The 25,114-nt window shown below is 39.8% G+C and overlaps 1 protein-coding gene across 7 annotated transcripts in view; it reads left to right on the top strand.

Moving 5' to 3' along the window:
• The first annotated feature begins 11,990 nt into the window (after positions 1-11,990).
• Positions 11,991-25,114, top strand: part of ALS2 (alsin Rho guanine nucleotide exchange factor ALS2) — an 81,194-nt gene continuing 68,070 nt past the window's right edge. For 3 of the 7 annotated variants that reach the window (XM_067026573.1, XM_067026570.1, XM_067026574.1), the window contains exons 1-3: positions 11,997-12,079; positions 22,710-22,789; positions 24,035-24,189. In XM_067026573.1, coding sequence (XP_066882674.1) covers positions 22,770-22,789; positions 24,035-24,189 — 175 coding nt within the window. In that variant the 5' untranslated portion in view covers positions 11,997-12,079; positions 22,710-22,769. Of the gene's footprint in view, positions 12,080-12,449; positions 12,484-15,794; positions 15,983-22,709; positions 22,790-24,034; positions 24,190-25,114 lie in introns of those variants that run through there. The other 4 variants (XM_067026571.1, XM_067026569.1, XM_059053357.2 and 1 more) reach the window with 3 other exon arrangements.

Here is a 25,114-nt window from a genome sequence, read left to right as displayed (position 1 = left end):
GGAGAGAAGGAAGAAGGAAGAAAAGGGGGGAGAGGGAGACACAGACACAGAGAGAGAAAAAGAAAGGAAGAAAAGTTTAACCTGGGGAGACCTTTTGCAGTTTCCTTTCTCATTGCTTCCCACCAGCCAGTACCCGATTGGGATGAGACATAAGTGGGGAAGAAGGGGGGCACCAAAAATGAACAAACAAACAAACCCTCAGTAATCAAAACGAATTAAAACGATAAATAATCTTGATGCAATATTTTTTGATGCAATATTTTTAAATATAAACAATTTTTAAATTAAAATAAAAATTAATGCGAAAAATCCATGATGAACAGAATACGGTATTAACATTTTAAACAAAGACAAGCTGTTGCTTGTTTATTTACGACCTCTCATCTCTGCACACACAGAGCAGTCATTTCCAATCAACCCTTGGCCCCTACAGCGTGGCTGCTGACCCCCGCCCTTCCTCCCACCCCCAACCGGCTGTGACAGTTTATGAGGGCTGATTGACGGGGGGTGTGCAAGCAGATTGGCAATGTGGGATTTTATCCCTATCTATCTATCTATTATCTATCTATCTATGTTTTTCCAAATTATAGGGCTTTTATTAACTTTTTCTGATTGATTAAATAATATGGGAGGATATTTAGATCCATGTAGGTATAAGGGCACAGGTTTCTCCTGTTGCTCGGGTTCCAACATGGGGTGCTGCTTCCCACCCTGGAACTCCAAAACTTCCATCCAACTTTTCTCCTTGACCCTTAAAACCTGCCTTTCTTTAACTACCAGCATTCATGAAAAATTATTCATTCAATACCAAGGGGTTTTCCTTCTGGTTTTTTAAATTCTAAAATATTGCAGAAGTATTGATTTCAGGTATATATATATATATATATATATATATATATACATACATAGGTCCCATGGCATGGCATGTGGGACCTTAGTTCCCCACCAGGGATCCAGTCTGCACCCCCTCTGCATTGGAAGCACAGAGTCTTAACCACTGGTCCACCAGGGAAGTCCCTCAGTTATATATATACATATTTGTTTTAATTAATTAATTAATTAATTAATTTATTTTTGGCTGCCTTGGATCCTCGTTGCTGCGTGTGGGCTTTCTCCAGTTGCAGCGAGCAGGCTTCTCATTGTGGTGGCTTCTCTCGTTGTGGAGCACAGGCTCTAGGCACACGGGCTCCAGTTGTTGTGGTGCACGGGCTTCGGTAGCTGTGGCACGTGGCTCTAGAGTGCAGGCTCAGTAGTTGTGACGCACAGGCTTAGTTGCTCCGTGGCATGTGGGATCCTCCCGGACTAGGGCTCGAACCTGTGTCCTCTGCATTGGCAGGCAGACTCTTAACCACTGCACCACCAGGGAAGTCCCACCTCCGTTATATTTTTAATTGCAAATGCACATTATTTGAATGACATCATAAATCAAATAACATTTGTAGATGAGTCCAGGAACTAATCCATTATTTACCTCACTGTTTCTATGGGAAAGCATGTTCTAAGTTTCAAAAAACTCACCTGCAAATAAATATTTGAGATGCTATTTTTTGTAGGCTGGGGGCTAAATGCTTTCTTTAAATATTTATAACAATTTACATGTTATATGTGTAATACACACCAAGGAAGGAGGCTCTTTAGCCCAAACTACTGCTCTTTACTTTTAGGAAACACAGTGACCTGTAATGCCCAGCTTGAGATCAGAAAGCTAAGCTATGTCAGTAGAATGGGTTTCGTCAAAAAACTAAGGTAAGGAAAGAATAAGAGAGAGAAGTGTAACATTATTAGGCACATATTACATAACAATAACTCAGATACAGAAGGATTTTTTTTTGAAGAAATTCAGGCAAGGTTTTATTTCATTTAAATATAGATATTTACTTTTTAATTAAAACATGCTTGCTCTAATGGTTACTTCTATGTCATAATATAGGATTTATTAATATATGTCTCAACATATCTCATACAGCTATGTGCTTCCATTTTAAAAATAACAAGTTAGCATCTGCTTACCTACATCTGGTGGTTAGTCATTTAATCCACTATTTTTGGTATGAGGTGAGTAAAAGCATTTCTTTTCAAATCATTCCCCCAAATTACAATATGTCGTCAGCAGGTCTTTGCTCCTCATCTTGGTCATTATCTTCTTACATGAAGTTCAGCGACAGAGTAACATGTCAAGGAGATTTGGGTGTTCCTTTTCTAAAAATCTCAGCCACTTAGAATCTCAGCATCTGTTTTAAAAACACAGGTGTAAGTTGTTTTTAAACTACCTGTTTAACTTGGGAGAGAAATGTAATCTAATTCAGTAAGAATAAAAAGTGTAACAACACACACACACACACACACACACACACACACACACAGAGCCTCTGTTTTAATGGTTAAGTAGAATAAAAAATACAGACTACAACTTTACTTTGAAAGCCCAGAAGATGTTTCTGTGGTATACTTTTAAAATTCTTCTTTGATCATTTCTGATTAAACATCCTCACAGACCCTTAGTTACCTATGAAATCAAGTCTAAATTCCTCAGCTTGGCTTCAGATAACCTGACTCCATCCTGCCTCACCCACCACTATTCCCCACTCATTCCCCTACTGGTCACTGAAGTCACACCACAGTAGCTTCACTGTCCAACAGACCTTCACTGCTGTTCTGACTCAGCCTTCATGTGTCTCTCCACTGACACGTTCTTCCCTCCCCTGTACCTATCCATCTTTCAAGTCCTGGCTGAGGTTCTATCTCTGCTGGAAACCTTTCCTTGCTTCTTTGATTCTCCCCACTCCACACCCCCATCTCTTCCAAGGATGAGCTCCTGGATCACTGATTGCCTGAACACTCTAATAACTACTGTTAATGTTTTCCTAACAAGTTGAGAAAAACATTCTTTGAGGGTATGAACTATATCTTATACTCCTTTCAGATTCCTATTAAATGGCTGTTAAATTAAATAACAGCATGTACATATGTGTATGAATGCACCCTTACACATATTCACATTCATATAGAGGATGGGAGCCTAAAATTCGCGTTCACTTATTGTTCATTCTGATCCTACTCTGAGGCATATCCCTGAACCCTGCCCCACCATGAGTCTTATTTTCAGTTTCTAATACTGGCCTTCACTGACTCTGTTACTTCTTTTCTGTCATCCTCTATCATCCTCTTTTGGAACCCTACTTTTTAAGCTTAGTCCTGAACTCTCTATTCAACACATTGATCCAGTTGGAGTTGAAGTAGGGGACAAAACAGAGAACTTGGGGTTTGGAGATCCAGATTTGGAGACCTGGGTTTGAATTCCTCTGCCACTTAAGAGTAGTTAGATTAACTTGGACAAGTCAGTAGGCCTCAGTTTCTTCATCTGTATTTTAGGAATAATTACCTATCCCGGGGTTGTTGTGAGGGTAAAGCACACATATGAAGCATTTTGCAAATTGTACATTATAAAATATATTATATTGCAATATTATTAAAATTAGTCCAACTATCACTACCTTCAGATGGTGCATCACCACTAATCACCCCTCACACACATTCACACACTCACCCATGGATTGCCTCAGGGCAGGTAAACCACCACCTTCAATCCTTTTGCCCTTTGAGCCCAGAAGGATTCCTGTAGGACTTTCGACAACAGAAACATTAGTCAACAGCCAATCTAAGAAAGAAATAGAAAATTTTATTCCAGCCAATCTGAGGATTATAAACTGGGAGACAGTCTTCCAGAAAGCTCTGAGGACTGTTCCACCCATCAGAGGGCAAAGTACAGTTACACAAGCTTTTGAGACAAAGGGTTATATTACACATCAAACGACATATGTCAAATGACATATATTGTTGACAGTTTACACAATACAGATCTACATGTACAAAGTGAGTAGTGGGTCATGGATCGTCATGGCCCCTTACAAGATTTAGAAGGAAGGTTATCTCCTAAGGAGTCATGACCCTTGATGAGATTAAGAAGGAATGGTATCTCCTAAGGAGGTATGGTTAATATAGATGCAAAATACACACTGAAGGGAAGTGAGGAGGCCCAAATGGGCAAAGAAAAATTTTATGTTTTAATTTTCCTCATCTTGCCATTAAATATGAATTTTATTTCATCACTTTTAAAGACAGGAAAGTGGGAGAATCATGCCTCAATTCCTCCCAGGGGGCAATCAGTCAGAGAATAGGAACAAGATCCTATGTCAGTCAGGGTAGCTGGCAGAAGAGGCAAGCACTTATGTCTATTTCAATGAACTGCATTTCAGCAAATTGTTAAATTGCTAGATCTCAATAAACAATTTATTGAATAATTATTAAGTTTAAGGCACTGTTGCTAGTCTCTAGAGAATTAAAAAATAAGAAAAATACCGTCTGGGACCTTAGAATCTAACAAGAGAGACATATAGGTTTGCAAATTAGTGTAATACATGCCATGCTAAAACAGCTTATATGTGTAACTAAATTCAACTCAGGTTGTGTGCTGACAGTATTGAGTCTACGACAATATCTAGAAGGACATGTTTGGATATCTTTTCTTTTTTTCCTTGCAAGGTCAGTTTCTTTCCAATGGGAAATCTGGGTTTGCTCTCTTATCAACTATCTGTTTTTTTCATGCTTGGGTTTTGGGTATCTATTCTATACCTTGACATCACATTCCCCTCCAACTACTACCCCAGTTTTCTATTCCACTTCACAGCAAAACTTCTTGAAGGAGATGTCCCTGCTACCTCACCTCCTATTCTTTCTTAAACTCACCCCCAGTAAAGCCTCTTTGTCTATTGCTCTACTGAACCTGCTCTTGTCAATGTCTACTGAAAGAAAAATACGCAATGTAAACGTTGTGAGTTAAGTTTTATTCAGGGACCTTTCTGAGGACAATAGCCTGGGAGACAGCCTTTCAGAGAGCTCTGAGGAACTACTCTGAAGAGGTAAGGGAGGAGCCAGGATACACAGATGAACTTTTTTTATTCTTTTTTTTTTTTTTTTGCAGTACGCGGACCTCTCACTGCTGTGGCCTCTCCCGTTGCGGGGCACAGGCTCCGGACGCGCAGGCTCAGCGGCCATGGCTCACGGGCCCAGCCGCTCCGCGGCATGTGGGATCTTCCCGGACCGGGGCACGAACCTGTGTCCTCTGCATGGCAGGCTGACTCTCAACCACTGTGCCACCAGGGAAGCCCCATATGAACTTTTTTAACTGGGAAAAACTGTAGTCAAGCATCAAAAGATTACTGCTAATCACAAAGAACAGATAACTGAAGTTAATGATTTTAGTGCTTTTCTGTGTATGGGAATAAGCAAGAACCTGGGGTCATTTGAAAATTTTCCTTAGATATGCATCTTAATTATCTAAGGGCCAGTATATCCAAGGCACAGAATGTTTCCTGTTTTTCTCCATCCTGAATTCCCCTCAGGGTGCACCGTCAGTGGGCAACTGCAGCGGCTAATGGCTTGATTCCTGTAGAATTGGAATGGCAGGCAACATGTTTTTTCTTCACACCAAGTCACCAGAGATTCCATCTTATCAAATCACTTCTCATATCTTACTTTACCATTTAGCAGCATTCAACACCGTTTATCATGCCATCCTTCTTGAAAGTCTCTTTGATTTCTGTGAAGTGGGCACTTTCCTAGATTTCCCCTTACCTCTTTGGGACTCCTTTGCAATCATCCTTCCTGGCTCCTCCTCCTCTGCACAACTTCCAAGCTTGGGCAACCCAGTACTTAGTCCCAGCCTTATCTACACCTTCCTATCAACACTTTCTTCTCAGGTAAGTTCATCTAGTCCCTTCAGCTCTGAATGGCACCTATGTGCAAATGACTCAAATCTCTATCTCCAGACCTGACTTCTCCCTAGGACCTCAACTTCCAACTTGATATTTCCACTTGGATGCCAAAAAGGTATCCCAAAGTCAATATGCCAAAAACAGACCTCTTGAACCATGCCAAATGCTTCTCCTTAGTCTTCTCCAGTTTAGAAAACAGAATGCCCATGAATCACTTGCTCAAGAAAAAACCCAGGCAGGATACGAATAAAAATTATATCTAATCCATCACTAAATCATGACAATTCTACTCTCAAATCTACCTAGTTCTCAATTTGTACTGCTATCACCCTAGTCCAAGTCATAATCGTCACTCATTTGGCCTAATGAAATACCTTATCCTTGGTCTCCCTGCTTCAATTCTTACTCTCCTGTAATCTATTCAGTCAGAATGAAATTTAAAAATATTAATATTACTAAATCTCAACCCTTGAGTAAACTTCTTTTTAATATTCTGTGTAATGAAATTGGAGGTATACATAAAGTACTAGACAGAATGAACTTTCAAAAACATAAATAAAATCAGGTCACCTCCCCACTTAAAACTTTCTGATGATTCCCCTTGCATTTAGAATAAAAAACAAACTCATATCCTGGCCTACCAACCCTCACATGATCACCACAACTTCACTTCCTACCACTCTTCCCTCTGTGCTAGATACTTTTGCCTTCTTTCTATTTCTCAAACACAAGTAAATTCTCCTCTCAAAGAACCTAGCAGGATTCTGGGCTAGATCCTCCCTATCTTCTTAATCTCTGAATAGAGTTTGGGCCTCAGGCTGCTTATCTTTTCCATGGACAACTTTCTAAATTTTATCTCTAGCCCTGATCTTTCTTCTCAACACAAGACTTATAAATACAATTGTCTACTTGGCACTTCCATTCACATGCTTACTAGCAATATAATCTATAACACGTTCAAGTATGAATACTTGGTACTTCCTCCCTATAACCCCAGATACACTCTTTTTCCCAGTCTTTTCCATCTCAGTAAACAACAGTGCATTTTTACCAATAACTCAGGCTTTAATTCTTCTTTTTCTCTCAATTGCTCATTTCTAATCCATGAGTGAATACTGTAGGCTCCACTTTCAAAATACATCAGGAATCCAACTCCTTTTCACCTTCTCCTCCACTGCCATCCTAGGCCAAGCCATCGTAACTGTTTGCCTTGGCCCTCCTGTGTCTGCCTGTTCTGCATCCACTGATTCAACCAACAACAAATTGAAAATATTTGAAAAAAAAAATTCCAGAAAGTTTCAAGAAGAAAAACTTGAATTTGCTGTTCCAGGCAACTATTTATACAACGTTTACATTGTATGCAGTATTATAAGTAATCTAGAGGTTATTTAAAGTATACAGGAGGATGTGCATAGGTTATAGGCAAATACTACACCATTTTCTATAAGGGACTTGAGTGTCTGCAGATTTTGGTATCCACAGGGGTCCTGCAACCAATGCCCCGTGGGTACTGAGGGACAACTGTACTGCAATAGCCTCTTTCAGCTCTCCCTGCTTCTGCTCTTAAACTCCTACACTACAATCACTCTCCACAGAGCAGAAGAATCATCCCTTTAAAACAGAAGCCAGATTACAACACCCTCTGCTCAAAGCCCCAGTGGTTGCTCTTATCATTCAGATAAACCTAAAGTCCTTTCCATCCTTTGCATGGCCCAGAGGATCTGCTCCTACTACCAGATCATTGTCTACCTGATCTTTTATCTCTTAGCTTTCAACCTCTTCTCATTTAACTCTAGCCTCATTCAGCCTCTTCCTTTTTATTTATTTATTTATTTTTTAACATCTTTATTTGAGTATAACTGTTTTACAATAGTGTGTTAGTTTCTCCTTTACAACAAAGTGAATCAGTTATACATATACATATGCTCCCATATCCCTTCCCTCTTGTTTCACCCTCCCTCCCACCCTCCCTATCCCACCCCTCTAGGTGGTCACAAAGCACAGAGGTGATCTCCCTGTGCTATGTGGCAGCTTCCCACTAGCTATCTAATTTACATTTGGTAGTGTGTATATGTCCCTGCCACTCTCTCACTTCGTCACAGCTTACCCTTCCCCCTCCCCATATCCTCAAGTCCATGCTCTAGTAGGTCTGTGTTTTATTCCTGTCCTACCACTAATCTCTTCATGACATTTTTTTTTCTTAGATTCCATATATATGTGTTAGCATACGGTATTTGTTTTTCTCCTTCTGACTTACTTCACTCTGTATGACAGACTCCAGGTCTATCCACCTCATTACAAATAACTCAGTTTCATTTCTTTTCATGGCTGAGTAATATTCCATTGTATATATGTGCCACATCTTCTTTATCCATTCATCTGTTGATGGACACTTAGGCTGCTTCCATGTCCTGGCTATTGTAAATAGAGCTGCAATAAACATTTTGGTACATGACTCTTTTTGAATTATGGTTTTCTCAGGGTATATGCCCAGTAGTGGGATTGCGGGGTCGTATGGTAGTTCTATTTGTAGTTTTTTAAGGAACCTCCATACTGTTCTCCATAGTGGCTGTATCAATTTACATTCCCACCAGCAGTGCAAGAGTGTTCCCTTTTCTCCACACCCTCTCCAGCATTTATTGTTTCTAGAGTTTTTGATGATGGCCAATCTGACCGGTGTGAGATGATATCTCATTGTAGTTTTGATTTGCATTTCTCTAATGATTAATGATGTTGAGCATTCTTTCATGTGTTTGTTGTCATTCAGCCTCTTTCGATCTCTTCTCATTCAGCTCTAGCCACACTGCCCTCCTAGCCTTCACAGTTACTTATTCCCTTTGCCTGGAGTGTCAGATATTCACATGGCTTGTGCCTTCACTTCCTTTTAGATCTCTGTTCAGATGTCTTCTTGGAAAAGGGGCTTGCCCTGCACACCTTACATGAAATTGCACTCTTCCCTGTCTATTCCCTTACATTTCTTTATTGTTCATACAAAACAACAACATTTATATAGCACTTATATGCCGGGTAGCATTCTAAGCACTTTATATTTAGTCCTCATATCACCCTATAAAGTAGCTGACTTTACGATCCCTGCTTTATGGATAAAGAAACAGCAGTACATAGAGGTTAAATAACTTGTGCCAAGGTCATTAAGCTAGTAAGTGCTAGAGCTGAGATTTGAACCCAGGCTGTGCTTTTAGCTGCTATACTATTTTGCTTCTTTGTAGCCCTAGTTACTGCTGTATTTGTTTACCTCTCACTCTTCCCACTTGTTTCAGTTATTACTGCATAACCAACCATCCCCCAAACTTAGTGGCTCAAAGCAACAAGTTACTATTTCTTGGGAATGTGGGTCAAGAATTCAGGCAGGGCTTAACTAGGCTGTTAACTCACCTTGATGTTGGCTGGTGTCACTCACTCAGCTGCATTCAGACAGTAACTGGCCTGGCCTGGAAGGTCCCAGAAGACTGGCACCTTAATGCTCTTCCATGTGGCCTATCTCTTCATATTGTCTTTTATCAATCTATGGAGTTTCTTTAGAGCATGGCAGGCAGCTGGCTTCTCAGACTGGGATGTGGAAGCTGCCAGTCCTTTCTAAGGCCTTGATTCAGAAGTATCAGAACTTCATTTCTGTCACATTTTATTAGTTGGGAAAACAACCATAGGCTAGCCCATATTCAGGGGAAAAGGATACAGACTCCATCTCTTGATGTCAAGAGTGGCATTTCTATACATGAAGGGAGAACTGATGGTGGCCATCACTGGAGACTATCTTCCACACCATCACAGTGCAAGTTCCACGAGAGGAGGCACTCTTATCTGTTTTGCTAATTGTTGTGTCTCTCTATTGCTTAGAACAGTGCCTGGCACATAATAAGTGTGCAATAAATATTTATTTAGTCCATGTATGTAAGGGACAAGTGAAAGAAAGAGTCTGAAAAGGTAAAGGAAAGGTCTGAGGAGTAGGAGAAAGGAATGCAAACCAGAAAACAAGAAGGAAAAGAGGGGCAGGAAGATAAGAATGAAAATTGTACCTTTTTTTTTTAGATTTAAAATCTTTAAAAATTAAGTTTAAAAAAGCATATTCAAACTATATTTGTAAAGTTACAAGTTCAAACAGTGCAATACGGCATAGAGTGAAAAGTGAGTTTTTTTCCTACCTTTGTTCCCAATTTCCCCCCCCAGCGTCAGTCACTTTAATGCATCCTGTCAGAGCCAATATAGGAATATACAAAGATAAGGATATATATCCTCACTCTTTCTCTTCCTGTGAAAAGACATACATAACATGTAACTGGTAGAATACAATTCACATGATTCAGCGTCTAGCATTTTTTCTCTTAACCTAACTTCCAGATCATTCCACATCAATACATACAGAGCATTCTCCTTCTTTTAAATGGTTGCATAGAATGGTTCCATTCTTAGAATGTATCATTAGCTTTCAAAATTAGAAGGTGATTACTGGTTTCAGTAGACCTAAAAAAGCAGAGACTGCAGATTGGGAGGAGGAAGATTGCGAGGTCAGAAAGTAAAGGAAAAGAGGACAAAGGAAAAAGAAATTAAAGATGGATATGCAGGAACAGGCTTATATCCTTAGGAGTAAGAGTAACAAGAGACAGGGAGGTTGAAAATACACAAGAGAGAAGCGATAAGTAATGGAGCAAGCCTCTAAGTGGATTGGAAGGGATTAACCTTGAGAGGCCAGAACACTGCTAAGGAGAAAGAGGGCGAAGGAAAGGAAGGCTGGGGCTGCAGGTAGGCTTTGTGATAGCGGCTGCTGGGAGTTAAGGAAATTCATCCCTGGGGGGTCTCATTTTCCTCAGAAATGTAGGAGGCAAAGTTTTTTTTTTTTTTTTGCGGTACGCGGGCCTCTCACTGCTGTGGCCTCTCCCGTAGCGGAGCACAGGCTCCGGACGCGCAGGCCCAGCGGCCATGGCTCACGGGCCCAGCCGCTCCGCCGCATGTGGGATCTTCCCGGACCGGGGCACGAACCCGTGTTCCCTGCATCGGCAGGCGGATTCTCAACCACTGCGCCACCAGGGAAGCCCGCAAAGTTTATTTTTTAAAATTTTTACCAAAGAGGGTGGCTGGGTAGAGCTCCGTAAGAAGTTAGGAGAGTGTACGGGTTGGAAGAACAGGGGATAGGGATAGGAGAAATTCTGAATAGCAACGTGTTAAGGACAATTTGGGGCTTAACAAGATTGCCTGGCCACATGGTAGTCCTGACTGAAGTTGGACACCCTTGGTCTGCAGTGGTACCAACCCTCAGGGTTATGTTTTTTCCAGCACTGGTGCAAGAGTGTACAAGGTTGGTTGAACTGTTGTAGACTAACAGTTTTGCAGGTGATGGAGGATCAAAGAGGCAATCGAGTTGAGGATGTTGGTGAACTTAATAGACCATTTATGCACAGGAGCTTCAGACCCTGACTGCACACCTTCCGCTGATGGTCTGAATACAGGTTTACAGGTCCAGCGATGGCACACTGCCTAGCAGTAGAGTTTGCACCCATTGTGTGTCATCAGTGGCGGCTCGGGAAAATCTTCACGAGGGGACTTAGGGGGCGCGAGCTGGGTCGTGGTGGGGCAGTGACTGCAACAAGCAGACAGTCGTGAGACTGTGTGCAGAGCAAACAAACTGGCGTTACTCACATTGTATACGGGAGAGCTCAGTGGGGATCACAGGAGAGGCCAACTCATTCCTTCCTACCACAGTCCATCCTTCGGGGTTGCAACGAAGTAGTAAAACGTGCGGATACTAGCGCCAATCCCAGCCGCCTGGCGATGACGTCATTCTCGGGGGAGGAAGTGACTACAATTAGGGTACAGTCCACAGAAGCAGTCTGAAGACATTTTAGCCTTTTCACTGTCAAGAGTAGCGAATTTACCCTTCGGACTACAGCAGTCTGAGGTAGCAGCAAAATGACTGCAGCTCCCAATCACTCTCCTCACCATCTGTTACCATGGAACCGCTCGGGTAGTTAGGCCCTGGCGACGCCACGTTACGTCATTGCCCAAGTGCATCTTAGGAGTCGTGGCTCTGCCTGGTCCTAAGGGAAAGGCAGTACCTCGGGAACGTTGCCCGCGGTGTCTTAACTCCCCTTTAGTAATTTTGATCCCTACCAGACTCCGTTGGCATCTAACCCCACCTACGTCGGGAGTGATCTCCCGCCTTCACACTCGCTCGCCGCCCAGCCCTTCCCCAGAAGCCCCGCCCCCCGTGAATCAGCTGATCTCACGGGCCCGCGGGACTGCCAGGCTCGCGCCGGAGGCAGACCGGGGTGCAGTAGGAGGAGCGGCAGGTGAGCGAGCGCGGGTCCTGGGTTGGCCCGTGGCTTCGGAGGGCTGATCGGCCGGGGCTTCCAGCGTGCGGGGGGCTGGGGTCCGGGAGAAAGGCGGAGGCGCAGGCCGAGGCCCGGGAGCGCTCTGCCGAGACCCACGGAGACGGCGCCCGCGTCTTCCCAAGCCAGCGTCCGATCAACAGACCTGCCTGTCGAGGAGCACCCAACGGCTCCAGGTTCTCCCAGTCGCCTCGGTTCCTCCTCCCCAGACCGGGCGCCACTGCAGAGATATCAGGGTCGTGAAATTCCTTTGCGCCCCCCTTCCCGCCTCCCCCTACGCTGCCTTTCACCCATTCATTCAGGAGGATTTATTGAATGCCCACTCTAGACCCCAGATAAACTGGGGTCCCTGGCGGCGAACCTTGGTGAGTGTCCCAGGTGGGTTTGTTCCTAGATGCAGATCGCGGTGGAGAGTGAACCGAGGGTTTTGCTGGCTTGAAAAGGCGGTTGTGGAAAAAGAAAGTGACTTTGATATTAAGCATTAGTAGTTTAGCCTTAGTCCTTTGTCGTGTCAAGTTATCCAGCAGAGTGTGATTAAGTTCTTTTGAGAAGTGAAGATAGGAACAGAATGACATAGGGGCTGTCGTAAGGAAATGGTCCTGACGGTGATGTTGGTCCTCTGTGTAATAGCGCTACTTTGGAGACAGACAAGTGTAGGTTCGCGGAAGTGTTGTACTGCTTAGGTCTTTGTTGATGAGGGAAGAGGAGAAGCACACGGGCTGAAGTGGCTTATCCAAGTAGAGTATTCTCTTTTTGGTTTAGAATGGAAAAGGAATCACTGTTGAACACAACGCAGATCCTTAGTCTGTTGCCTTTTGGATTTGTTGGTGGTTGGTGGCTGTAAATGTTCTTTAAAAGGCTTTAAAGAATAAAATTAAGAATTTAAGGAGTGGAAAATTTGCTCTTGCAGTAGATTACAGTATTTTAATTTGATAATATAAGCATAGTGGTGAAGTGCTTTAGACCTGAGCATACCTGGAGCCACATACACTTACATCTTTGACCTTGGGCAAGTTACTTATCTGCCTCCATTTCCTTATCTCTGAATCGGGTATAAAAGTACCTTCCTCATAATGGTACCTTTACATGTAATGGTTCATGTATCAAATTTTTTTTACAGTGCTTGGCACTGTATGTAGATATTCAATACATATTAGCCATTTTTATGTCATTTCCTTTTCCACTACATCATGATCCACTGACTCACTGTTTTCTAAATGATGTGAAAGAGAACTGAATTTTTTTTTTTAGAAAAGAACTGTAGTTTACTTTTTAAAATCAAGGAATAGTTTCCAGATAGGTTTATGATATAGGGGTATATTTAGAGAAAATATAATTTCAGGTTGGTCTGTAGTAACTTTGGTGTTCCATTAGAACCTTTTAATGTGGAAAATGGAATCTATACCTAGTTTAAATTTATTACTTAGTTTCCAAACTATGACTAGTATTGGCAGACTTAAGATTCATAGCTATAGCAAGAAACGTTAAAAGCTGTTTCACAATATTAAAATTTGAAAAGATGATGCAGAACATAAAGAACCAAACACGTAATTTGGTGGGGGGATTTGAGTGGCATTATGTGAGCCCCTTATTTTTTAAGTTGATTTATACAATGTGAACTGGAATCCCTTTTCTCCAAATTTCAGCCTTTCCGAATTTAGGTTGTCATTGACTTACTTCGGGCATTTTGACTGTCAAAGAAGCAAAAGGTATGGTAACAACCTCACTGAGAACTGATTTTAGTTTTCATGTGATTAAATGGGAAGAGTACTATCAATCTTACACATTTTCATGAAAAACATGGGTTAAATGCAGTATTGCTGGGTCCATTCTAAAGGTATTTCCAAAGAATATGACTGACTTGTAAAAACCTTTTATAATTCTTTATTAATATGAGACTAGGTAAGGTATGAGTTGAAAAACTAGGAAGGAAGGTAGAGAGTGGTGATTTTTGAGCTGGTGTAAAAGAAGGCTTGCTTTGATGTTGTGTGAAGTGGAGCCCTTTTCTCTAACACTCAGAGGAATGCTGTGAGGATTTTAATAACTTTGTGGAATTAAATCTACCACATACTCTAACTGTATTAGGGATATAGATATTAATGGTAGAGTTTTTTTAAACATGTTTTTTCTTTTAACTTTTTATAAATGACCAATTAATTCGGTCATCAGTTATAAGAAAGTAGATTTCTTAAGGATAGCAGTCCTTAAGAAAATGCGTGGTAACCACAAATAAAATAGCAACCAATTATGACGTGGTCCTTTTTAGCATTACATTTATTTTCCTATCCCCATTTCCCGTTCGTCTATAGATGTAATGGTGCCTTCTTTACATTCTGTCTTGATGTTTGCCAGCATCACACAAGTGATAGAAGAGCTAAACAATTGGTGAAGTAGGTGAATTAATTGATCCACGTGAATAGAGCAGAAATATTCAAATCAGAGATGTATTGAGTACTTTGGGGGGCTCTTGTAGACTTAACTCTTTTATCGTACAGTTCATAGAGTTTGGTTTTGAAGAAAAATGTACAGTTTTCTCAACTCCTATGAAAAAATAGCCTGGGTCAATGGGATCTGGGTGAATTTACTTTCATTCTAAGGATCCTTTTCTTCCGCAACCTAAATTTTTGTTGAGCCGAATTCTTAACTAAAATTGGGGCAATTGCCCAAGCAAACATCTAACAAAGATGTTTATAGCAGCTCTTAAAATAGTGAGAAAGTAGAACAATCCAGCTGTACTTTAGTAGGGAAATGGATAAACTATGGTTTATTCATGCAATGGAATACTATCCCTTGGTAAAAATGAATAAACTAGATCTTTGTTTATAACATGGATACATTTCAAGTACATAATATTGAGTAAAAAAAGCAAGTTGCCAAAGGATATATGAATACTGTATTATGCATTTATGTAGAGTTTTGAAACAGTATAGCATATTACTGTTTATTGATATGTATGTATCTAGTGAGAGTACATTAAAGTATAAGAATATACATGGAAATAAGACACATTAACTTTAGGAATAGTGGGTAACTCTGGAGAAGGAAGGTTTGGGTAGAGCTCCTTCAAATCTGTATAACTTTTAAAAAAATTTATTTAATTTAATTTATTTATTTTTGGCTGCGTTGGGTCATTGTTGCTGCACGCGGGCTTTCTCTAGTTGCTGTGAGCGGGGGCTACTCTGTTGCAGTGCGCGGGCTTCTCATTGCGATGGCTTCTCTTGTTGCGGAGCACGGGCTCTAGGCACGCGGGCTTCAGTAGTTGTAGCACGTGGGCTCAGTAGTTGTGGCTCGTGGGCTCCAGAGCGCAGGCTCGGTAGTTGTTGTGCACGGGCTTAGTTGCTCCGCAGTCGCTCCGCAGCTGCTCCGCAGCATGTGGCACCAGGGCTCGAACCCGTGTCCGCTGCATTGGTAGGCGGATTCTTAACCACTGCACCACCAGGGAAGTCCCAAATCTATGTATAACGTTTTCTTCTATTTTAAAGGGAGCTTAAGCAAGTATGAAAATATGTTAATATTTGTTAAAACTCAATGATGGGTACATGGATTTGTACATTATTATTATTAATTTTTAAACAGATTTGTGAATGCTTAAGATAGTTTGTGAAACTAGCACCTTAGAATTTTTATATGTAATCGGGGCTCTCTCCTGATATGCTTTCTTTTTTTTACTTTGTAGCTTCTCTCCCCGTGGTGAAAAGAATGTGCCAGTGCAGCTCTACTATGTAAAGCTTTTCTAAAGAGAGGAGACAGACTTTTCTGTTTGACTTGTGCTCCTGGGAAGATGCTTGCCTTAGGATATGAGGAATGATCCTTCTTGAAAGGCTGCAGGGGAATTTAAATTCTAGAGACTCTTGAGAAGTGCAGGCATGTACTGATAATGAACTCTCAAAGTATAGGGGAGTGCATTGTATCATAAAGCCCTGCAAGGAATTTGACAGAGTGACTCACATACAAAATTACTGCAGAGGGATTTCCCTGGTGGTCCAGCATTAAGACTCTGCACTCCCAATGCAGGGGGCCCGGGTTCAATCTCTGGTCAGAAAACCAGATCCCGCATGCCGCAACTAAGACCCTGCACAGCCAAATAAATAAATAAATATTTAAATATTAAAAAAAATTACTGCAGATATCATATAGTCATTAACACTTTTTAAAAGTTTTCATTGGTTAAATTTTATTACAGTGTAGTAAACCTGAGTTTTATACTGTGAATGCAAGTGTCCTAGTTATTGCTCAAACAAAATAATGCTCTTTCTACAGGTATTGATAAGTAAACATGACGACAATGCATTAAATGGTTGAGTAACAAATAGTGAATTTAATAGCTGATCTCTAATATGACTCACACATTTAAAAACAATATTTTCATTCCTAATCAAGAATACCTGTTATTAGCACTTTCAAAATACTCTAAGTGAAACTTATATCTCCAGAGCAGTATATTTCGACATGTGTACTCCCTGTTCAGTTATGTGGCCCCTTGTTGACCTTAAGCACTGGATATTATTGATTGGTAAAATAAGCCAACATACTTTGAACTGTATTTCTGTAATATTGCCTTTTTAAAATGGCCATTTTAATAAAAGAATAGTAGCAAAATATTAAAGGAATAATTAAATTTATATCAGAAATTATATGCTATCAAGTAATAATAGGCATAAATTGTTACAGTACCTGGGAATATGAAATTCAGTTGCTGGTATTATAATATTTATCAGAATGTTTCATGGGAATTTAGTAATTACAGAAAATGCATTTTAAATTTATTTATTTATTTATTTTTGGCTGTGTTGGGTCTTCGTTTATGTGCGAGGGCTTTCTCTAGTTGTGGCAAGCGGGGGCCACTCTTCATCGCGGTGCGCGGGCCTCTCACTGTCACGGCCTCTCTTGTTCCGGAGCACAGGCTCCAGATGCACAGGCTCAGTAGTTGTGGCTCACGGGCCCAGTTGCTCTGCGGCATGTGGGATCTTTCCGGACCAGGGCTCGAACCCGTGTCCCTTGCATTGACAGGCAGATTCTCAACCACTGCACCACCAGGGAAGCCCCAGAAAATGCATTTTAAAGAGATAGGCAGTGGGTGCAAAAAGGAGCTAAATGGGTATTTGCTGGGTGTTTATTTTACCACGTTTATCCCCCTTCCCGTGAGTAATATCCATTTTAGAAGATTCTCAACAATCAGAAGAGTGTCGTTTTAGTAGGTTTCCGGGTGAAATTAGCAGGCCATAAAAAAAATAATAAGTAAAAAGAGAAAGAGACTATGAAGCCTTAGTGTCCCTGATTGCCCAGAAACAGTCTCCACATACTAAGGAGAAAGGGACTGTTCTTTCCTAGGTTGTCTAACATCTGTGAAGTGACATGAAATAAAAGCATCTTCCTTGTTAGGAAGTAACCATTAGCAAATTATGTATGAGAGTTTCTATTATGAGAAGCCACTTTCCTTTCATGTCAGACATTGACTTTTATAACAGGCATGGAAACCTTCTAATCATTTGGAAGTCCGTGGACTGGAACTTGAGATCGAGGGTTGTCTTCCACTGAGGACTCACTTATGTGTAGCCAGCTTATACCTAGTGGTTACCATGGGTACAAGAATGTACCAATGAATAAGTCATGGTTTCTGACCTCCAGGAGTTTATAATATATTTTGAATCAATGACTTAAGTGCATTATCCCATTAGTAAGAACATTATAAATAATAAGTACTCTCTAGGCCAGCCTACTGACTTTATTTAACGCATTAATTTACTGAACTCCTGAACTCTGGGTCCGGATTGAAGGGGTTGGTCAGCTCCCATAGTGGTATTAGGCAATGTCTCCAGTGCAGCATTTCAGGCTGAGAGGGCAAGGATTTGAAGTGGCCTCCACCTTTGATGGTGGTTGGTTTGTCAAGCTTTAGGTGCAAGGTGAGTGTTCCTCAACCTTTGATGGTGGTGGGTAAAGGCTAGAGTGGCAGGATATCCAGGAAGTAGCACTTGTTGGTGTACAGATTAGTTGTAAATCAGGTGTTTGAGTCAAAAGTTGCCTTAATCCATGTGTAAACATAGACTGAGCCTCTACAAGCAAATATTTATTAAGCATTTACCATGTATAAAATTCCACAGGGTCTTCAATTATTGTTTACTGCATTCACAGTATAAACTTTGGTTTGGTATATTGTAATAAAACACAACTAACTCAAACTTTAAAGAGAAAGTGTAAATGACTGCATGAAATCTGTAGTAATTTTATGTCAGATTCACTCTATGTCCAAGTTCTTTTCAAGGCATTATGATACAGTTTGCTCCTTTATTATTATTTTTATTGTCTTCCTATCTTAATGTAATAAGTAATAATAATCTAAATAGTAACATCATTACTCTTGTAACTATAATTATTGTATATATAATTATCTTGTAACTATAATTATTGCTATTATTTCACTATTTTAATCAATACACTTATTTTAAACCAATAAATGAGACAGGAGACTAAGAGTAGAAGGGCCCAGCTTTACTAGTGTTAAGTTAGCTTTCTTATGCCTTGAGGGCACTGTCTACTTAGAGCCATCATTCTAGTCAGAAAGATAGAACATACTCTATGTAAACTCCTAAAGGGTAGGAACTTGTTGATTTATATAGACCTAGTCTGTCTACAGGTATTATTATTTAGTAACGTATTGTTTAGCCTCCATGTGTTTGTGTTTTTTACGTTCTTTTCCCTGTAGTTGATTTCTAATCTCATAGAGTTGTGGTCAGAAAAGATGCTTGATATGATTTCAATTTTCTTAAATTTACTGAGGCTTGATTTGTGACCCAAGATGTGATCTATCCTGGAGAATGTTCCGTGCGCACTTGAGAAGAAAGTGTAATCTGCTGTTTTTGGATGGAATTTCCTATAAATATCAATTAAATCTATCTGGTCTGTTGTGTCATTTAAAGCTTGTGTTTCCTTATTAATTTTCTGTCTGGATGATCTGTCCATTGGTGTAAGTGAGCTGTTAAAGTTCCCCACTATTATTGTGTTACTGTCGATTTCCTCTTTTATAGCTGTTAGCAGTTGCCTTATGTACTGAGGTGCTCCTATGTTGGGTGCATATATATTTATAATTGTTATATCTTCTTGGATTGATCCCTTGATCATTATGTAGTGTCCTTCCTTGTCCCTTGTAACATTCTTTATTTTAAAGTCCATTTTATCTGATATGAGTATTGCTACTCCAGCTTTCTTTTGATTTCCATTTGCATGGAATATGTTTTTCCATCCCCTCACTTTCAGTCTGTATGTGTCCCTAGGTCTGAAGTGGGTATCTTGTAGACAGCATATATATGGGTCTTGCTTTTGTATCCATTCAGCAAGCCTGTGTCTTTTGAGCATTTAATGCTTTCACTTTTAAGGTAATTATCGATATGTATGTTCCTATGACCATTTTCTTAATTGCCCTGGGTTTATTTTTGTAGTTCCTTTTCTTCTCTTGTGTTTCTCACTTAGAGAAGTTCCTTTAGCGATTTGTTGTAGAGCTAGTTTGGTGGTGCTCAGTTCTCTTAGCTTTTGCTTGTCTGTAAAGCTTTTGATTTCTCCATTGAATCTAAATGAGATCCTTGTGGGGTAGAGTAATCGTGGTTGTAGTTTCTTCCCTTTCATCACTTTAAGTGTATCATGCCACTCCCTTCTGGCTTGTAGAGTTTCTGCTGAGAAGTCAGCTGTTAACCTTATTGGAGTTCCCTTGCATGTTATTTGTCGTTTTTCCCTTGCTGCTTTCAACAATTTTTCTTTGTCTTCAGTTTTTGCCAATTTGATTACTATGTGTCTCAGCATGTTTCTCCTTGGGTTTATCCTTTATGGGACTCTCTGCACTTCCTGGACTTGGGAGGCTATTTCCTTTCCCATGTTAGGGAAGTTTTCAACTATAATCTCTTCAGATATTTTCTCGGGTCCTTTCTCTCTCTCTTCTCCTTCTGGGACCCCTATAATGCGAATGTTGTTGTGTTTAATGTTGTCCCAGAGGTCTCTTAGGCTGTCTTCATTTCTTTTCATTCTTTTTTCTTTATTCTGTTCCATGTCAGTGAGTTCCACCATTCTGTCTTCCAGGTTACTTATCCGTTCTTCTGCCTCAGTTATTCTGCTATTGATTCCTTCTAGCGTAGTTTTCATTTCAATTATTGTATTGTTCATCTATGTTTGTTCTTTAATTCTTCTAGGCCTTTGTTAAACATTTCTTGCATCTTCTAGATCTTTACCTCCATTCTTTTTCCGAGGTCCTGGATCATCTTCACCATCATTATTCTGAATTCTTTTTCTGGAAGGTTGCCTATCTCCACTTCATTTAGTTGTTTTTCTGGGGTTTTATCTTGTTCCTTCATCTGGTACATAGCCCTCTGCCTTTTCATCTTGTCTGTCTTTCTGTGAATGTGGTGTTTATTCCACAGGCTGCAGGATTGTAGTTCTTCTTGCTTCTGCTGTCTGCCCTGTGGTGGATGCGGCTATCTAAGAGGCTTGTTGTCTCTTCCACTTGTAAGGACTCTGTGATTATGCTGAGTCCATCTGGATAACCAGGATAATCTTCCCAACTTAAACAAGCTGATTAGCAGCTTTACTTCCCCTTTGCCATGTAACCTAACATAGTCACAGGTTCTGGGCACCAGGACATGGGTATCTTGAGAATCATTATCCTTCCTACAGTATATAGTAAGTGACAAAGTTGCAAGACAGTTTGTAGAGTTTTAATTCCATTTGGATTTGAAAAAATGAACGTTGGTTAGAAATCATGTGGCATAAGGAGTAACCCACTTTAAGAAAACACTGTATTCAAAAATATGACACCAAAAGTGAGGAAAGGTCAGCTCCTTTATTCATTTTACCGATTCTCAACAGTTTTGATTGACAAGGAGTAGGACACAATTTGGTTTACAAACAGTGAATCAGTTGCATGAAGTGTACTTGTGCACTCTCCCACACCCTCCCAGAGCAGTTCTCTGGTTTCCCTCCGGGCATTGTTTAACTTTTATCAAGGGACCAGTTACTCCCTGATCTCTCTTAGATGAGCATAGGTTAGACCTGGCCTCAGAACTTTTCTGTATGCTGTGAACTGTACATTTTACTAAAAGTTAATTACTATCACACACAAAGCATAGTACCACTTAGTAATCATATTTATTAAATGAATAGCATTTATTAAATCTGTTCAGATATATCTTTCATTTACATGTACCCTTCATCCAACTTTGAATGAGTCAAAATCTTTCTAAAATAAGCATTAGGTAGAGAGTAATTTCCTCCAGATATACAGATGGGAAACTGTAAGAATTCACAGGCAACCTGGAGTAAACAGATGGTCTTACATCGCTCCTGCCGGTGTGGGCTCTTTTCAAAGCACAGTGACGATGCCATACCCTTTTGCAGAAAAATAATGAATTTGGCCCCAGTATTTTTATCATTCACACATCTAAAACCCCGTTGCTCTTATTTTCATGAGTTTTGTTGCCCTTAAAAATGTGAATTTCTTAGTTGAAATGCATTGAGCGTTTCTGTCTGCCTGTCAATATTTCTAGCTCTTACTTTATTAAACATTGAGTTTCTGAAATGATAGGTCATGATATTTGTACTGTTATTTTCATATAGCTCTTTTCTATTAAATGGTAGATTTAAAAATAGATATTTTAAATTCAAAACTTCTTTCTTCCAGCCCTTTGGATTATGGTTTTGAATTGAGGTTGATTTGGGGAAAACACTGCTAGTTCCAATACATGGAAAACTTTGTTTTAATGATGTAATTTTGTGTGTGTGCATTACTGGAAAATGAAATTAAAACTGTTTGAATCTGATACATTACTGGAGAGATTGCAGAAATTCTTTTTTAAAAAAAATTTATTTATTTAATTTATTTATTTTTGGCTGTGTTAGATCTTCGCTGCTGCACGCAGGCTTCCCTAGTTGCGGTGAGGGGGGTTCCTCTTCACTGCACAGGCTTCCCATTAGGTGGCGTCTCTTGTTGCGGAGCACAAGCTCTAGGCACGCGGGCTTCAATAGTTGTGGCTTGCTGGCTCTAGAGCGCAGGCTCAGTAGTTGTGGTGCACGGGCTTAGTTTTTCCACAGCATGTGGGATCTTCGGGGACCAGGGCTCGAACCTGTGTCCCCTGCATTGGCAGGCGGATTCTTAACCACTGCGCCACCAGGGAAGCCCCCAAGAAATTCTTGTTTACTTAATTGGTATTTAAGTGTTCATATGTCCCAGCAGCATTTAAAAAATAGCCTTAATCTGTGTGTAATGAATACTTAACACATTGAGTTTTCAGATTGAACTTATTTATAATAAAAAACAAAAGAAAAAAATCTGTTGCCTGACAAAGTACAGCTAGGTTGTGGGTAGTCTTCTCACTTTGATGTTACATTTGACGATCAACAGGCATTTTTATAAGCTCAGTGGGCAGGCTCAGTCTAGAGATTCGACTTTGGCAGGCGGGATATGAAATAGTTTAAATAGTTTTGCTGTGTATTTATTGCCCAGTGAATGTGCACTTGTTGGAGAGCTGCCTTTTTTCTTCTTTCTTTAAAATCTGACAGATAAAACAGCAAAGTGCTCTTTCACTGCTCTTACCTGTGTTTCGCCATTTAGGGTTTTATATACCTTTTGCAAGGAGGGAATGATTTGGTGATGGAGTGCTCCCACTGACCGATGGACTCAAAGAAGAAAAGGTAAAATCATTTTTTCCTTTTCCTCTACCCTTCTAGGAAAACACAACAGACAGTTCCACTTATGTGTAGCTTCTCTTCAGTTTAATTTTCTTGTTGATGGCTATTAAGTAGGAATAGTGACATTTGTGTTGATTGGTAAAGAGAGAAAGATAATTACAATAAAGCTTGTTAGTGGTACACTTTGTTGCTAGTTCCTTTCTCATGCTTATAAAAGGCACAAAATGTCTTCACCATTTTAAAGCTTTTGAACCATTTTTTTTGTCACACATAATTTCAGGTTTTCAAAAGTAGCCTTATTAATTGTAATTCTATCCTTAGAGAACTTGGCGCCATGAATGATATTTTGAAAGGAGGATTAGCTTTGTGGCTTTCCTTTCATAAATCTTGGTTATGCCTAATTACAGTTCAGAGGAATATTATTTAACAAAAGTAGAGAAAATCCTAGGTATTATAAAATAAAGAAAACCACAAAAAAAGTTTCTGTGTCTCATTAAAATATTGGCATCAGTGTTCTAGAAAAAAGAATATGAAAATAAATTCCCCATCAATGGCGATACAAAGGAAAATTTTATATAAAGGGAAACCCAAAATATGTTAATGTGGCCTTTTCTTGGAAAGGGATGCAGTTGGGATACGGTCATTGTTATGCAGCTGTGTTTTATGTTCTTTGAACTAGGGTTATCAGATGGATAGAATTCTTTGGCTAGAACGTGAGTAAAGCATGAAGGATTTTACTGGTACCTGTTATAAATTTAATTCTTAAAAATTTAAATAGGAATTATAGAGCTTAAACTTGGTATAAAGGGAAATATGGATCCCTATTCCTTCTGTCTTTCTCATCAAATACTTTTTTTTTAAATACCAAATTAAAAACTAAAAATTTAAAATAAGACTCCAACTTGGGACATGTTATAACTTTAACATCTAAACAAGGAGTTAATGTACTGAGAAGTAAGAATCTTGAAATTTTAAATCAGAAAACTTCAAAAAATAGCCCAGGTTTTGTTTGCTTCTTAGATAGAGATAAGTAATTTGTGGGTTTATCCTCAAATCATTTATATAAATAGTAATTTTACCTCTGCTCCTGTGTCATAACCACGCCATAAAATAGGTGCTAAACTATCTGACTCAGTCACCCATGTACTGGTAAAAGGTATAAATCTCATGACAGTATGAAGGACAAAAGATACAGTTCTGAACTGGAGGAACAAGCTATTTTTAAGCTATTTTTCTCGATGTTTGTAGCTCAACAGAAGCTGAAGGATCCAAAGAAAGAGGCCTGGTCCATGTGTGGCAGGCAGGCTCCCATTCTGTAACACCAGAGAGATTGCCAGGCTGGGGAGGAAAGACTGTTCTTCATGCGGCCCTTGGAGTGAAACATGGAGTTCTTCTGACTGAAGGTATTGAAAAGAACGGCTTAGCCAACAGTAACTGAGACTCTGACCAGTGTCGGAGCGTGTAGGAGCAGCTGAGAGTTACTGGGTACGAGGGATTCTGAGTGAACTTTGCTGGAACTTAGGCTTTTTTTGTTTTCAAAATATGTTCTTACTCCCTTTATCAGAAATCAGATTAGTTCTTATATTTAAGATATACCATAACTAGAATAAAAGGGAGAATTATAGTTTAAAAATTTTAGTAGTGATAAGTACAGGAAAAATTAGATTTTTAAAAAGATTACGTATTCAGAGGCCCTTTTACTATACCTTTGTTCATTAAATGTATCAGAATAATAATGCTAATAATAGCTAATGACTGCACTAAGCACTTTATATGTATTATCTCGTTGAGTCCTCACAACTACCTTATGAGGTAGCTGCTGTTATTATCCCCACTTCACAGATGAGGAAGCTGAAGGTCAGGGAGGTTAAATTGTTTTCCCAAGCACACACGACTATTTAAAGGGTCAGCGTTAGGATAGGAACCCAGAGAGTCTAATTTCAAAATTTGCTTTTAAAATCTCTTGGCTGTACTGTCTCAGTACTGTTTTTCTCAGGCATAAATAGCAGCTCATAAGAACATATAATAAAATCTACAAATCTTTAATCAGAAACATAGGCTATAATTTATATAGAGAGCTGCCTTTAATTTTGATGGCAGTTTACCAAGTCATGGAAAATTTGATCTGGGTCAGGACTGCCATCAGCTTCACTAATTTATAAATTTCTACTCTGTAAGTATTTATTAAGTATTTAACAATGCTTTGGTATTTTCCTTGTAGGAACTAAGGGAAGACAGATTCTAGGAAACAAAACTTAAATCTGACCATGGTGGTTTTTGGGGGCAAACATGGATTTCTTTCTAATTTCTTTATTATTATGTCACTTT

Source organism: Kogia breviceps, chromosome 2 (assembly GCF_026419965.1).
Source record: "Kogia breviceps isolate mKogBre1 chromosome 2, mKogBre1 haplotype 1, whole genome shotgun sequence".
NCBI classification, from domain to species: domain Eukaryota; kingdom Metazoa; phylum Chordata; class Mammalia; order Artiodactyla; family Physeteridae; genus Kogia; species Kogia breviceps.
The sequence above is the reverse complement of the archived record's forward strand: the minus strand, read 5'-3'. Positions and strand labels throughout refer to the sequence as shown.